Genomic DNA, 17,809 nt, shown 5'->3' on the forward strand with positions numbered 1-17,809 from the left:
GCGAGACTGAGTTCAATTTGTTGTCACTTTATCCCATCTTTTCAGCCTTGTACTTTCAGCTGTGCTTCATGTCTTTCAAGAACAGAGGCTGTCTGGTGCCAACTGGCCAGTTAACTTTTCGAAATGAGGATAGTTGCTTGATTTCGTGCACAAGTTACAGTTTGTGTATCACTGAATTGTGGCAGGGCCTCTAGTCTAAGGTACATATTTTAACATTTTTGAGAACAGTGTGTACCTCAAAGTTGATGGAGTTTATTCCCAACTGTACATAAATTAATGATGCCTCTTACAATCAATTATATTTTCAATTTGATGGAATACTATTAAAATAATGATTTTAAAAAATTATCATTGTATGGCAGAAACCAACACGACATTGTAAACATTTTAAAAAATATTTACATAAATGAAAAACAGAATATGAAGGGCCACACAAAACAAGTAAATGGCCTAGTAAATTAGAAGGCCAACATTTTACTTTCTGATATCGATACCCTAATAAGCTATTATAAGCAAACCTTGTGATAATGTGGGAAACCTGGGTTCAATCCCTGGGTTGGGAAGATCCCTTAGAGAAGGGAAAGACTATCCACTCCAGTATTCTGGCCTGGAGAATTCCATGAACTCTATTGCCCATGGGGTCACGAAGAGTTGGACACTACTGAACTCCCTGTAACCACCACCCTAAATTTTATAATTGTCATTTCCTTGTATTTCTCTTATTGTCTAATCACCAGAGTGGGCATCCCTAAACAATTTAGTTTAGTTTCGTCTTTTAATACGGAATTTTCCTCTCCCTTTCCTTATAATTTATCTGTTGAGAATCCAAGGGCATGTCATCTGCAATTTGCTGCTGTCTGAATTTTGCTAATTGCACACTCAGGCTGCAGTTCCCTATTTCCTCTGTCCTCCGTATCTCCTGCAATTCTGCAGCTGGATCCAGAGGAATGATGTCTTATCTCCAATCCCATGGCAAGACTAGAGGATGCTGAGTTCTTTCATTAAGAGAAATGAAATGTCTAGTTACAATGTTAACAGCAGCTGACACTCTAAACCTAAATCCATTAATCCACTGGGGGTTGCAAAACAGTAATATCTCTTTTTCATTGTTAGAGCACTAAAGAGATTGATCTTCTGTTTCGTAACCCATTGATACAGTATAAAGATGGGCATTCCTTGTACCTCAGTTGGTAAAGAATCTGCCAGCAATGCAGGAGACCCAGGTTTGATTCCTGGGTTAAGAAGATCCCCTGGAGAAGGAAATGGCAACCCATCCCAGTATTCTTGCCTGGAGTATAAAGTATACAGTATAAAGATAGGGGAAATGCCTGATATTTCTCCTTTACTTTCCCATATCCAAGACAATGCATTGATACTCTGTCATCTTCTGAAGGTGACCAATTTTTAAAAATATGTTTATGATGGGATCAAATAAAGGACAGCTCCTATCTTTTCAAGATCAAAATCTCCCATGTTTGGAGAGTGGGGTCCTCTTCAGGTGTCTCCTTAATCATTTTTGAAATTACATATTACTCACTAAAGGCTTCTGTTTTAACAAGATTTCCTAGGCTTGCCTTTTATACATCTTTTCCAAGCTCTCATTTCTTTCAGTAAAAAGTGGTATATTAAGACTAGTGATTGGGATGCTCATTGGTACAGGATTGGTTACTTTTTTCTGGGTCTCTTTAGTACGTGTGGGTAGGTCTTCCGCGTTGTAGGCAGATGCTTTACCATTTAAGTTACCAGGGAAGCTATATGTATGTACACACACACACATATGTATGTACACACACACATATATGTATATGTGTGTACATATAGTATGTGTGTATATACATTCATAAGTTTACCAGTACTTTCAACTCGTTTATAACTACATTTAAAAAAATTAAGCTGTTCTGTATTTTGTCTTAATCTCCTTTTTCCTAGACATTAAGAATCTTGTGGGTGGGGAAATATCTTGGTTCTCAAGAAAATTGGGGATGAATTAAAATATCCCACAAATACTCATTTACCCTATCCCACATTATATACAAACAGTCCTAAAATAACAATTATCAGACTGCTTCAAACTAAACCAAATGTTTTACATACGGTCTATTCTCTGTAGCTGTACTATGTCATCCGGGCACATAGTCATTGCATATCATATTTCCCTTTTAGCTCTCATTTTTAGCTGTACAAGTCACTATGTTTGATGGTCATCATCAATCTTTATGGTGCTATTTCTCCAGTTATTTTCTGATTTCTCAGGAAGAGCTTAAGTGAGCAATAATTTCCAAATTCTTGTTTGATAGATGTTTGTATTCTATATACTTGAAAGTTGATTTTGTTGAATATAAAATCCTTTGCTTACATTTTCCCTTGAGTATCTTTAACACATTACTTGATTTCTTCAGGTATAAAGAATTGTGGAAAAATCTCATGATTATTATTATTTTTCTTACATGTCACTCACTGTCCTTGCCTACCCAGAGGATTTTTCCTTCTTTAAAGTAACTTACGCCTTGGTGTTAGCTATTTTGGATCAATAATCCTGGGTGTAAGAGTGCATTTTAAAAATAGTTTCAAATCTTAAAATTCAAAAATTTTCTGAAATTATAGGTTGTTTTTTCTTCAGAGACTCTTATTATCTGTATATTGGACCTTCTGCTCCATCTTCAATATCTGTGACTTGCTAATCTTTTAAGGTGTTTTTTCCATTTTTTTTTTTACCTATTTAAGGCATCATCTATCTGTATGATTATTTGTGTTCCTTCTAGCTTTAATTTCTGAAATTTTTATTTCTAATGCTCCCCTGAGCTTGCCTTTTTTTTACCCCTCTGACTTTTTCCAGTTCTAAATTTCCTTCACATTCTATAGCATTTCCTTAACTTTTAGCACATTTTCAAATACACTGGTTTTGATTGGCTCAGTGGGCCTTTCTGGTAGATTGTCATTATTTATAGAGATGTTATACTGCTTGACTCTTTAAATCAGTTTTGTAAAGGAGTGATCTAAACATTTTTCTGTAGTTTCATTTTAAGTAAAAATAAATTTCCTAAACTTTGAGCAGGCATGGCTCACGGGAGCTTCTCAGCTGTTTTGCTGCTATTGTTGCTTTTTCAGTGTTCAAAAAGTATACTCAGACAGTATTCTCCTGAGATTTCTTGGTCAACTATTCCTCTTGCTTTGTGTCTACTGTCTCTTTCCCACTCAAGCTTTTGTTTTACTTGCCAGCAGTTTCTCTTCTGTGGGGGACCCTGTTCCCCTAGAAGGGAACCTTGGCAAATACGGTAAATCATTTCACAAGTTCATATGGACTGCATGGCTTCAGTCCTTCAGATATAATTGCAGGCCTCTTGCACTCACTTACCATTGGATTGCATAACAGTTTTAAATGCTGTTTGCAACTTGGTCCGCTCTGTGTTTCAACAATTATTCTGTGTAAGTTCTGTTCTCATGTCCATTAGTGCCCTATTGCCATTCTCTACTTCTCCCATACAGATGTCAGTACCACCTTGCAGTCTTGTGGCTGTTGGTGGCTTGTCTTCACCTACTTACAGTTTGGGATTTAAATATATGACGCCATCTGAATTTGTTATGTTGTTCATTGGTATTTTGACTTTGTCATCCAGTTGCAGTTATGTGGGGGTTTGGAGACTGAAAAACTACAGCACTGTTGCCATCTTCCCTTAATTTGTTCTGTAATAGGAAACATTCACAGAAAGTTCAATTTTGCTTTTGTTCTTTGTATAGCCTTTTCCAGATTTTGAGAAAAAAATTGTCTCCATTTAAAATTTTTATGCTGTTTCTTAAAACATTATGTTTTTTTCCACTTGGACTCTTAATCCAAGTCCTCTACTAAGTCTCATTTAAAAATTAAACTGCTCTGAATCCCTTTCATTTATCCTCTATATCTCAGACACTTTTACAATCATTTTACTTCTGGTCAGATTGTCACTTCACTTCTTTACTTCAGATCTTCACTTGCATATCTGGTTTTAGTTCCCATCTATTTCTTTGCAGAGTATGGACAAATCATCAATTGTGTAGCTTTAGTAGTAATATCTTACATCACACCTAGGACATAAGTTTTAAATATAAGTTAAGGAATTTTTAGCTTACACTTCAAAAAAGATATACAAGAGAAACAGGCTACTTTGGAAGTTTAAGAATATGAATGATGTAAGTAGTTCCTTTCATATGATGCTGAAAGCAATTGTCCTTCACTGTCAATCTGTAACCTACGAAACTCTTCAGGGATAACAGAGGACTGTCCCATTTATGCAATGATCTTTAACCCTTCCAACAACCCCTCCCATCCCAGCAACTGTATTTCCAATTCAACCCTGAAAGACAGGAAAGACAGGTGAAAAAAATGAAAGCATGGAAAAGTACAGTAATTTCTTACAGTATAAAATGATTACAGAATTGTGGTTTTCCATTTACCATCTTTGTATTTGACAACATTATAGGAATCTTTAGAATAGATTTTTGTTTTAAAACTATTTATTTTGGCTGCACTGGGTCCTAGTTGCAGCATGGGGACCCTTAGTTGTGGCAAGTGGGATCTAGTTTCCTGATCAGGGGTCGAACTCAGGTCCCCTGCATTGGGTGCAAGGAGCCTTAGCCGCTGGACCGCAGGGAAAGCCATAGAGTAGATTTTCCAAAGTTATTTCTCTAGTTAGCTTCTTATAAAAATATAAAAAGCCAAACAAGAGTAGTTACAAAATTATTATAAAAAATTGTGTTCTATTTAAAATAAATAGCATAGATCTAAGAACAAATCTTTCAGAATGGCCTCATTTCCAAACAGGACTTGAAATTGATAGAGATTCTCTTGCAGGCAACAGTCTCCCAGCTGCTTGCGTTTACTGGAATAGTGCTCTCTGAACAAGCATACATTCAGAATTGTTAAATATATCCTCTTCTTCTGGAGTTAGCTGGATGTTATCTTTGACTGGAGACAGGGGATCTGGCTTCTTACAAGAAGGAAGCTTTTCAGAATCTCTGCAAAATATAATATAATAAAATGAATTTGGTGTTTTTATGGTAGTGTTTATTACAGAATAATCTGCCTGGACAAAATAGAGGTATATAAAGAGGATAAGAACCTCTACCGTATAATTTCCCCCAATTCATTATGTAACACAGTCAAATTCTTCTGCGTACACCCTGCAAAATTTGAGTTTTGCTTCTTAGTACCCATTCCTGCTTTCTAAGTCATCTTTCAAAGAAGGCACCACACCACGACCAAACAGACACCTGTCTTTGGAAGGAATGATGCTAAAGCTGAAACTCCAGTACTTTGGCCACCTCAAGCGAAGAGTTGACTCATTGGAAAAGACTCTGATGCTGGGAGGGATTGGGGGCAGGAGGAGAAGGGGACGACAGAGGATGAGATGGCTGGATGGCATCACGGACTCGATGGACGTGAATCTGAGTGAACTCCGGGAGTTGGTGATGGACAGAGAGGCCTGGTGTGCTGCGATTCATGGGGTCGCAAAGTGTCGGACACGACTGAGCAACTGAACTGAACTGAACTGAAGGTAGAATGATTTCAGTAAACAAACTTTTGTTTTTTTTCTTTCTAGCATCCTTCTCAAGTCTGGGTGAGAAGCAGCGTGAGTGGAGCATGAACAAACGTTTAAGCCCTATCTTTTCACTCCTTCCTCACTCCCAACTTCTGGAAGGAAGTTCTATGTCTATAGAAACTAATCCTATTCCCAAGACCCTTTTGAGAGGTTAATATTTAAAACTATTTTCATAAGAGTATTTAGACTTTATCTGCTTTTCATACTGTGCTGACACTTGTATCAGTAATCTAAAAAAGGACACTTGTGCTGATAATAAGTAAAGCTGCTGGCAATGAATCAACACAGTGTCACCAAACTGTTTAAGAAATACTGATAGTACTAAAAAAAAAGTCAGTCTCACTATGGAAATTCAAATTTAAGTATTTAGCAAAGTGCTTCTCTAAAATGAACAGAGATTGTTTGTTATTTCTAAGGAAAAAAAAAAAAAAACCTAACAGCATTTGTTGCCAGAGACAAAATTCAAGCTTTCCAGTGAAAATTAGAATTTTGGAAAACTTATATCTGCCCCTTGTCACCTTCCCAATACTTAAAAGACTGCTGGCAGGACTGTGATTTTTAAAAATATTGTATAACAAAATGTCTCAACAATTGAAAGATAAGCACAACTCAGTAAGTCCACATTTTTCAAATGATTTATACCAATGTTATAAAATTATGAATGAGTAAAAGATGAACACCAAAATACAATATGAGCTAATAGACTGTAATGTATAAAAATCAATTAATATGGTTTCATATCCTATATTACAACTTTTAAGAAACCACCACATACTGAATTTTGGTGTAATATAAAAGAAGAAAAATTAAAATTAAATAAAAAATGCTATTAAGCTAAAGTGCATTTACATGTGAGATCAGATTTTCTTCCTATAACTCAACCAAGGCATAACAAATCAAACAAAGAAGCAGATATAAGAATCCAGTTCAGTTACATTAAATTGGACAGAAAAGATTTGCAAAAATGTAAAACAATGTCATTCTCATTTTTGTTTTGAAAAACATAGTTTTGTAAAAATATACTATCAATTTTAAGATGAAATGAGATTGTTGTTATTTTAAAATAAATATTTTCTAAATGTCCTTTTTAATAACAGATTGATTAAAAACAGATATAACACACATAAACCAAAGCACTTTTGGGGTCTCAGTAATTTTTAAGACTATAAAGTGTTCCTAAAGGCAAAAAGCTTGAGAACTGCTGCTATATGGTTTAATCTAGACTTTACACAATGTAAGTAAAAAATAATTGTCCAGCACTTATTACAAAGTATTTCCACTAATACTATCTCAACTGATTGTGATAACAATATTTACTAGGTAAAGTTTAATCTTTGGCCACCTCATGTGAAGAGTTGACTCATTGGAAAAGACCCTGATGCTGGGAGGGATTGGGGGCAGGAGGAGAAGGGGACGACACAGGATGAGATGACTGGATGGCATCACCGACTCGACAGACATGAGTTTGAGTGAACTCCGGGAGTTGGTGATGGACAGGGAGGCCTGGCGTGCTATAGTTCATGGGGTCGCAAAGAGTCGGACACGACTGAGCGACTGAACTGAACTGAACTGAACTGAAAGTTTAATCTTATCACCCCATGTAAGATACCTCCCTCCATCCCTTTCTCTTTGCTTTTATTCTTGGCACATTTGCTGTAATAAGAACAAGAAAATAAATTAACTATAAAGTCATGCTACTCTTTGGTTAATTTTGTTGTCTAACGGAAGTAATGTGGTTCAAAAAATGTAGATATATGCAGGGTCAGCTCTCTTAAAACACTGTTTGCCATATACAGTAGAAATCTGGCTAATTCATCATATAAACTCATAAACTCATTGATTCTTCCCATTTTAGATGAGGTAATTTAGGGAAACAAACTGCCTTAAGTCCAGAAGTAACCATACAGCATTATCTTTCCATTCTCAAGTCTGAAACAACTTTTAGAAGGAAAAAAAGCTGAGGCACTTAAGCCCTGGAAAAGTAGTTTGCTTAACAACATAGAGACCCCAAAGAACTGAGAACTGAGGTTTTCAGTTGGCCATCTTTTCACTAAAAAGAAGATACAGAAACTGAGAGTACATATTCTTACAAAGAGTCAGTTACAGGGACCAGAGGAAATTAAAGCTCTAAGGGTAAGAGGAAAAAGAAACTGATTCATAGGAAAATAGAAAGAGGAGACAGGAATTGAGATTATAGAGAAAAAATGATTTATCCTATTTTAGAATCAGTATCACGGTAACTCACTTTTTAAATACAAAATTTTTCCAGAGTTCATTGATTTTGATCTGCAGTCCTGGCTTGTTTTCGGCATTGTGATGATTTCTCTTATGGATGCTTGATGGCTTCTTGCTCAGCCCACTGGCTCTGGCAGGTACTAAAGGTTTGATCTTGGTTGTAGAAAGACTGTCCACAGAACTGGATTTATACAGCCCAGGAATCTGAAGATTAAATGCTTGTTTTAATACTACTGTGTTAAAACAAACTACCTTTAATCTCAAACTTTATACACTGAAACAAATTACTTATACACTGGAACAAAAAATAACCTATAATCAATGTGCAAAAGTGGGTTTAGGTCTGCAAAACTTATATAATATTTTTAACAGGTGATCCATGTGCCTAAATTCAAGAGTTACAAAAGAAAAGACAGAAAAGTGAGTCGCTCTTACTTCCTCACTGCCTTTAGGCAATTGCTATTACTGGTTTCCTGTGCAATGACTGAATTCATTTACACACACACACCACACGACTGGCAGCATACTAAAAATCGTGTCATACCACAACGTGTACTTTTTTTCTTGCTTAATATATCTTGATTTTACCAAGTAATGTATCTTGAAGATTTTTCCATTTCACATGTAGAACTGAATTTTGTTTTGAATAGGTTGCTTATCTTTTCCATTGTACATGTGTACCATAATTTACTTAAACAGATCTCTACTGACATTTAAGTTGATCTATTCATTTTTAACTGAGGTATAATTTATAATATTGTATTAATTTCAATGGTACAGCAAAGTGACTCAGTTATATACACATATATATTATATATAGATTCTTTTCAGATTCTTTTCCCTTATAGGTTATCATAAGATACTCAGTATATTTCCCTGTGCTATACAGTAGGTCCTTGTTATTTTATATAGGCAATGGCACCCCACTCCAGTACTCTTGCCTGGAAAATCCCATGGATGGAGGAGCCTGGTGGGCTGCAGTCCATGGGGTCGCTGAGAGTCGGACACAACTGAGTGACTTCACTTTCACTTTTCACTTTCATGCCTTGGAAAAGGAAATGGCAACCCACTCCAATGTTCTTGCCTGGAGACTCCCAGGGACGGGGGAGCCTGGTAGGCTGCTGTCTCTGGGAAGCACAGATTTGGACACAACTGAAACGACTTAGCAGCAGCAGCAGCAGCAGTGTGTATATGTTAATCCCCAACACCTAGCTTATGTCCCTACCCTACTTTTCCCGCTAACCCCTTTGGCAACTTAAGTTTGTTTTCTATGTCTGTGACTCTATATCTATTTGTAAATCAGTTCATTTGTATCATTTTTTTAAAAAGATAATTAAATGATGTCATATGATATTTGTCTTTATCTGCGCCTTGAATTCATTGACTTGTATGCTGCTGGAAATGTGGAGCCATTAAAGTTTTGTTACTGTTTTTTTAGGACAGTATGAGTGTGGTAATATAAAACAAGGATTTAAAATTGATGAACCTAGTAGAGGGTGTATACAGAATGAAAAGATTCACACCTGAAAGATGAAATATTAAATTAGGATGTTGGTGATAGGAAAAAAGGAGAGCAAGAAATGAGACAGAGAAAGAAACAGGATTTAGATAGGTAGAGATGTCTTGATTGTTTTTCTTTAGCCTTTGAAATAGAAGGATCCAGCTGGTTGTTATAAAGAAAGAGGACAACCCAAAGATTTTGAAACTGAGCAAATATTATTAAGTGACACAGAGCAAATATTATTACAGCTGATAAGTGCTTTAAGAAGTACTGGTTATATGTTTAAAAAGAAAGATGAGCTTGACTTTATATACTGAAGATGGACACCAGGGAGCAAGAGGGAAGGTTCATCGGGGGAGTTGTCACCAAAACAGAAGTGACAGTTAAAACACTGACAATGAAATCTGAAAGTGTAATAATAATAAAAAGATGATGATTTAATGCCCAGATGTAACTTCTTTTGAGAAAGTACTTTCCGTATCTTTAGTCCTACCACCGCAAATAATTTTAATTTCTTTCCAGACTTTTTACCATGATTATACAAACATGGGCTTCCCTGGAGGTTCAGATGCTAAAGAATTTGCCTGCAGTGAAGGAGATCCAGGTTCAATCTCTGGGTCAGGAAGATCCCCTGAAGAAGGGAATGGCAACCCACTATAGCACTCTTGCCTGGAAAATCCCATGGACAGAGGAGCCTGGTGGGCTACAGTCCAGGGGGTCGCAGAGTCAGATATGACGAAGTGACTAACAATCACATACAAACATATACAATATGTGTATTTTCAAGCATTTAAGCAAACAAAAACACCATACTACACATATTATTGAATAGTATGGTTTCTCTTTTCGTTCAAAAATAATATGGACATTTTTACAACACAGGATCTGTTTGAAAGTCTTTCTCATTCAGAGATTTTTAAAAGAAACTTATATTTCCTGTTGGCTCAGCTAGTAAAGAATCCGTCTGCAGTGCAGGAGACCTGGATTCAATCCCTAGGTTGGGAGGATCCCCTGGAGAAGAGAACAGCTACCCACTCCAGTATTCTGGCCTGGAGAAGTCCTTGGACTATACAGTTCATGGGGTCCCCAAAAAGTCAGACATGACTGGGCAACTTTCACTTTATATTTACTTATTTTGCATTTATATATATTTATATAGTATGAGATATGACCTTCTTTCAAATAGATGTACTAGATCACTTATTTAAAACTTCTATAAAGTTTCTATGCTTTTACAAATAAACATAAGAAGGTAACATATTAACTATATAAATATAGTTTTCTCATATAAGAAAAATAATATATGTTCACTGAAACCAACAACGTATTTAAAGTCTTGTATTTAAATTCTCATTATCTCTTTAGGCTCAAGTTCTAGAATGTACTTACTGGGTTAAATTACTTGAACTCTTTCAAATTGCTTTCCAGAAATGGCACAGCAATTCTTATTCTCCTCAATATGATTATCCTAAGTAATTATTATCCTAATTAATTAATTATTGGAATAATTAATCATACCAATTAATAGGATTATACTATCTTAAATGTGATTATTCATCTCAGCACTTTATACCCTTATAAAATTCAGCAAATTAAAAACTTTTGGAAAAATAAGAGGTAAGAAATTATATTTTATTACTTTAATTTGTGTTATTTGATTATTAATGAGGTTGAACATGCTTTTATATGTTAATCATCCCCTTGTGCTTTTTGCTTTTGTGATCTCTGTTCATGTCTCTTGCCCATATGTAAGGTAGGAATTAGTATTTTTATATTGGCAAGATACTTAATACATAAAACGGGCTTTTGACTTATGAGCTTTCACTATGCAGGCACATAAATATTTATACAGTCTGACTGAAAAAAACCCTTGACTTATCAGGGACCCAGTTTCTAGAAGGCCTTTTTGCAATACACATCAAAGCTTTACAAATACCTGCCCTTGGACCAGTAATATCACTCCACAGAATTCATCCCCATGAAAAATCAAGAATGTGTACAGTACTCAAACATTTATCAACAAAATCTTCATTGCAGTACTGTTTGGTATAACAAAAATTTTTAGAGTAAAGGACAAACATAAGAAGATTAGTTAAACCCACACCATGGCATATTTTAGTCATTATAAGTAATGTTACTTAAGTACATGAAATAGATCTTTATATACTATAAAGAAAAAAAAAAAGCAAGTTTCACAACTTAAATACCTATTAGGTTGGCCAAAATGTTCATGAGGTTTTTTCCATAAGATGGCTCTAATGGCACTTCCCTGTCTATAACTTCATTTGAAACAATTTCGTTAGATTGCATTGTGACAGCTTTTATATTAGTGTGCTTTAAAAAAAAAAACAAAATTAGTGAATTTCTGTGCAGTCATTTAATATTGAAGATGGAATTAAAAAATATTTTTGGCAATATTATACTTTATTATTCCCTGATAGCTCAGTTGGTAAAGAATCCACCTGCAATGCAGGAGACCCTGGTTCAATTCCTGGGTCAGGAAGACCCACTGGAGAAGGGATAGGCTACCCACTCCAGTATTCCTGGGCTTCCCTTGTGGCTCAGGTGGTAAAGAATCCACCTACAATGCAGGAGACCTGGCTTCAATCTCTGGATTGGGAAGATCCCCTAGAGAAGGGAAAGGCTACCCACTCCAGTATTCTGGTCTGGAGAATTCCATGGACTGTATAGTTCATGGGGTTGCAAAGAGTTGGACATGACTGAGCAACTTTCACTTTCATTTTTCACTTTTCATTCCAGGAAAGGTACAGATTTCTCACTAGACGAAGATCCACGGTCACGTAGACCACTTGAAGTTGACAGTGATCAAAGGGAGACACAAACTGAGATCAAAGTTGTACCACACAGGAGATAGCTTGCTCACATACTCAAAATATCCAAATCAAATGTTGAAAATCATATGCACCAGCTTGCTTATGTTAATTGCTTTGAACTTTAGGTTCCACATAAGTGAAAAAAAAAAGCCTTCTTGACAGTATTTCTGCATGTGATTTTCTACTTAAACATAATTAAAACATTCTGCTATAAAAACAAATTGTGACCGGCAATCAAAAGTGGATACTGTTCAACAATGTGGAACAGAAGAGATTACGGAACAGAAGAACTACCAACCATACTGAAGGACAGTCTTTATCCAAAGAAAGTGATGTGTATATGGTGGAACTGGAAAGGAGTTCTCTATCGTGAGTTCCTTCTGGAAAACCAAACAATTAATTCCAACAAGTACTGCTCCCAACTGGACCAACTGAAAGCAGCACTAGGTGAAAAGAGTCAACAGAAAACGTATCATCTTCCATCAGGATACCACAAGGTTTCTTTGATGACCAGGCAAAAACTTACAGCTAGACTGGTTTTCTGATTTAACTGCCATATTCAGATATTATAACTTCAGATTTTCATTTATTTTGGTCTTTATAAAATTTTGAAAATAATGTACCTGGAACAATTCTTTACTCAAAATGATAAAAGTTTTGGGAAGATAGTTACGAAGTTGTCTGGAAAATGGCAGAAGATAGTGGAACAAAACAACGAATATGTTGTTCAATAAAGTTCTTGGTGAAAATGAATAATGTGTCTTTTATTTTTACTTAAAAATTAAAGGAACTTTTTGGCCAACCCAATACAAATCAAGTACAAATATGGTCCTAAAAGATCTGAAGGTAGACATTTTTGTGTAAATAAGAATATAGACACTTTTAGTTTTAATTTTGCTTATATTCATATTTCCTGGTAATAAGCATGCCCTGCTTCTGAAATTTAAAAGTAATTTATATAAGTGTTTTACCTTGTTTCTTAGAAGCGTGTCTTTCTTCGAAAAATGAAACAAGTGTAGCTTGGATTTCTGATTACCTTGTTTATCAAGTGACTTAAAATTGCAATCAGATTCCTAGATCCCCAAGATCGAAAAATAAAGCAAAATTAGATTTTTACTATCAAGATTTTACGACAACTGATCAATATTCAACAAAACATAAAACAAGTAAATTGAGAAAAATCAATGTAAATAAAATGTAACTTCTCAGAAGAAAAAAAGTATTAAAAGCATGAAATACAATAAAAGAAAATTAATGTGGAAAGAATGATCTTTGCCAGTTTCACTACAGAAAACTAGTAAGAAGTTTCAGCTGGAGAAGTAAACTGTATAAAATATAAATTAAAAAGCTCTAAGTGGGGTCTCTAGAACCAGAGGGAGCACACAGCTCTTCTTAAAACTGAAGGTGCTTATGACTGGTGGCTGAGATGGTAAAGAATCGGCCTGCAATGCAGGAGACCTGGGTTTGACTCCTGGGTCGGGATGACCCCCTGGAGAAGGGAATGGCAATTCACTCTAGTATTCTTGCCTGGAGAATTCCATGGACAGAGGAGACTGGTGGGCTATGTCCATGGGGTCACAAAGAGTTGGACATGACTGAGCGGACATATGCCTGAGATGAAACTGACTTCTATCCAGGGAAGAGATATGCTTCTGTGTGTACAAAGCAAAGAACAATGCTCAACAAAACCAGAGTAATCTGGGGAAAAGCAACTCATGTTCACGGAAACAATAGCATGCTTCATGCCAAATTTCTAAGCAACCTTCTTGCGTAAGCCATTGGATACAGAATCCATGTGATGCTGTACTCTTTCAAGGACTTTAGAAAGTAAATAAATAAATTCAGGAGACTTTACATTTCTGCATTTTTCAAGAGGATTTAAAAATATATATATTTATCTTGGGATTCTACATAGCATTATATACTTAAAAAGCAATCCAAAAGTCAAAAATATTCCTTTAATTTGGATTATAACTTACAGAAACACTAACATTCCTTGCTCATAGTAGTGATGACTCTGGGCTATATTGTTTCTTAAAAGAAAGATCAAGAGTAAGATCCTAAGATTAATTAACCTCAAATAGGGTTAATGAACTTAATAAACATAGATTATACAGTTGTTGCTTTTCACAGTGAACCACTGATAGAAATCTCCAATGCATTTTCTTCAGAATCATACAGTAAAAATGATATTCAAAATCAAACATCAGTGACACTCTAAAACATTTTCTGAATAAAGAAAGATAACATAATTTTTAAGTTATCTGTTATTGTCCCAATTGTTTGACCATTAATCCTTAAATTTACCACATCTGGTGGCAAGAGATGATTTAATGAATGATTTTCAGTTTAGTTTTTTTTTTTTGTGAGGGGAGAGAGTTTATGTTTCTATAACTGTAAGTACAAAAATGATTGCCCAGAAGACAGACATGTGGATAGTTTTGTCAGCATGACGAGCTCTTAGGCTGTGAGCTGGTAAGCCTTCTCAGTAAAACATGCTAAAAGCTTTACAAAGTTAGTAAAACAGGAAGATGTCTGCTGGAAAAGGAACAAAAACACCCCAAAGGAGTTCAGAGGACTTGAAAGTATCCTCATAAAGAGATGGTGATTTTTAATGAAAGATGTTCAAGAAACAACAACTGTGATGGAACCCAAATGGTGCCATGAGAAAAATGCAGTAAGACGTGGAAAATGAAAAAGATGACATTAAAATGGAGGCTCGTGTTAAAAGAAACAGAGTCTTTGAGACCAGTATGGATGAACTGAGCACAAAGTGAGTGAACAGGAAAAGAGTAGCAAAAGCCTCAAGGGTTTGGTTTGGCATTTTGTTGTTGTTGCCAAGTCATATCCGATTCCTTTGCGACTCCATGGACTGTACCCCACCAGGCTCCTCTGTCCATGGGATTTACTAGGTGAGAGTACTGAAGTGGGTTGCTGGTTCCTTTTCCAGGGGATCTTCCTGACCCAGGGATTGAACCTGCATCTCCTGCATTACAGGCAGAGTCTTTACAGCTGAAACACCAGGGAAGCCCCTCTTACTTAAAAATCTGGAATGGATTTGAATACATTAATTGATTTCAGCTTTCTCTAAATGAAAACAATTTGCTTCCACATTTTAACTAGGCTTTTTTCTTTGAGTCTGATACAACTCAAGTTTCCTTAGGAACGTGAATAAAATATTTTCCTTTTGATAAACACAAAATATACTGATTTATTGGGCTTCCCAGGTGGCACAGTATTAAAGAATCCGCCTGCCAATGCAGGAGACACAAGAGATGTGGGTTTTATCTCTGGGTCAGAAAGATCCCCTGGAGAAGGAAATGGCAACCTGCTCCAGTATTCTTGCCTGGAAAATTCCATGGACACATGAGCCTGGTGGGCTACAGTCCATGGGGTCGCAAAAGAGTTAGACACAATTGAGCAACGGACCACAGGTACACAGAGACATACTGATTTATTTAGCTGTTTAATATTCAGGATTATCAGACATCAAAATTCTGTCAAATATTACCAAGGTTATAATTGTTCTTACAACTTGGTAACTATAGTTGTGAACATAAAATGAAGTATATTAAATTAGTAAATTTGAGATAACTCAGATTTAAAAAATGCTCTTATGTCATCATATCATTTTAAAATATGACATCACTGGGTCTTACTAGTAGTAGTTATTTGGAGCTTTGATTTAAGTAAGAATAAAGCTATTTTATGAATAAGAAAAAATGGCTAGGATGCTTTTATTAATTTAAACAGAATAACATAAAATTCCTTACATTACTATCTTATTTTATCATAAAGGGGACTTACAACAAGAATAATAAGAGTAAAAAATATATATATTTCTTAAGTATTAAAACTTAAGACAAACACCATCATGTTAATAGGGTCATTCAGTTATAAGGTTTCAAACACTGTCTGAATTCAAGACTATATTAAGGATTTAAATATTAAATTTATAATAACTTCAATAAGCTTATCATTCTTCGGTCTTAAGTGTTCCACAACTTGAGACACTTATCAGTGGAACACATAGTGATGATTCAAGATATATAGCTAGATTAAAAGTATGAGTCTAAAATATGAAAGATACAGAGAAGGCCTTCAGATGAGTAAAACATGAACTTTCTACACAGTAAGGTCTAGAGTGAAAAATTAAAACAACCAATTATTTCCGTATCATGAGCAAAATTTCCTCAATTATCTGATTAACACCCTATTTTCTCTTACATATGAATTTGAAAACAAAGGCTTCAGAATGTGACTTACCTCTGAATCTGAATCCTTACTAGAAGGCTGAGAAAGTTTTGATGCATTTAAATTGTGTGGTGACAAGTCCATGCTTTCCTGAGACTGTGAGGAGCAACCCACGTCATGTAAGGGATGTGATTCATCACTTGACTCATCACTCTTTAATGGAGCTACATCAGACATCTCAATATTCTCAGGCAGAGAGGTGGAAGAATCACTCTTTCTACGGAACTGCTGCAATGCTGTGCTTGGAGAGGGGCTTGGAGTTCTTGAAATATCTCCAAGACTTCCAGACCAACTGAAACAACTTCTTAGTGTCCCCAAGGTGGGTGGTGAGATGGTCCTCGTGAATGCGCTGGTCTTAAAAGACCGAGACTCTTCAGCCATCACAGTCACACCATCTGGAGTCTGCTCACTGGAATTATGCGATACACTGGTATCACCCAACTTCTTGTCCTCTAGACAATCTGGTTCACCTGCATCGGTTTCTTTATCTGTGACAGCAGTTTCAGCTAGAGGCTGGCTGCTTGCTTTCTTTGATATACAGTCAACAGAATCCAGAGAATTGGAAAAAAACCTAACAGAAAAAAACAACGGAAACAATGTAGAAATATTTGAGTTTGCTCACGAAGGTGAACAACATTTATAATGGAAAGATGGTTGCTTCTTTTTAAAAATAAATACATTAATTTCCTAAGTAAAGGAAAAATACATTTTACACACAGCTGATCCACCTGCCAATGCAGGAGCCACAGGAGCTGTGGGTTCGATCCCTGGGTCGGGAAGATACCCTGGAGCAGGTAATAGCAACCCACTCCAGTGCTCTCGGAAAATGCCATGGACAGAGGAGCCTGACAGGCTTCAGTCCATGAGGTCACAAAAGAGCAGGGCACAACTGAGCAACTCAGCAGACATGCATGACACTCAAATATTTGAGCAGATAAAGAAATATGCAACAGAAAGGATACTTAATAACTATTGTCTCTTATTTTGTAATTTGAATACAAATTAAATAAATAAATTAAAATACAAGTAAAATAAATTAGCTATTTACCTCTCATTTTAGCTTAATTCCTAGTAGTAAACCGTCTGGGAACATGTAGTAGCATACTAATCTACCAAGCTTTTTATATACCCTATATATTTCTATACTACTTTAAATACTGAGGTTAAGACTTCCAAATTAATTACTAAATTCTCTATTACTAAAGAGGTACTACTTACTCAGGGTAGTAGCTTTAAAAAAGTCATTTTAAAAACTCCAATATAAATTAAACAAAGATTGCATCATTACTCGGAAGGATGTATTCAAGTAGCATTTTTAGGTTTAAAAAGGAAATCCTAGAGCACAGGATTGGTTAAATATGAAACTTACAAAGGATGTACCTCCTTAATAAGCATTAGTTCAAAACCAA

At 35.7% G+C, this 17,809-nt stretch overlaps 1 protein-coding gene across 1 annotated transcript in view; it reads right to left on the reverse strand.

Annotated features, from left to right (window-relative positions):
* Positions 1-4,853: 4,853 nt before the first annotated feature.
* Positions 4,854-17,809, reverse strand: part of EXO1 (exonuclease 1) — a 39,738-nt gene continuing 26,782 nt past the window's right edge. The window contains exons 10-13 of the mRNA XM_052653984.1: positions 16,413-16,971; positions 13,118-13,219; positions 7,822-8,015; positions 4,854-4,992 (exon numbers count right to left, since the gene is read on the reverse strand). Coding sequence (XP_052509944.1) covers positions 4,854-4,992; positions 7,822-8,015; positions 13,118-13,219; positions 16,413-16,971 — 994 coding nt within the window. The remainder of the gene's footprint in view (positions 4,993-7,821; positions 8,016-13,117; positions 13,220-16,412; positions 16,972-17,809) is intronic.

Source organism: Budorcas taxicolor, chromosome 16 (assembly GCF_023091745.1).
Source record: "Budorcas taxicolor isolate Tak-1 chromosome 16, Takin1.1, whole genome shotgun sequence".
NCBI lineage: Eukaryota > Metazoa > Chordata > Mammalia > Artiodactyla > Bovidae > Budorcas > Budorcas taxicolor.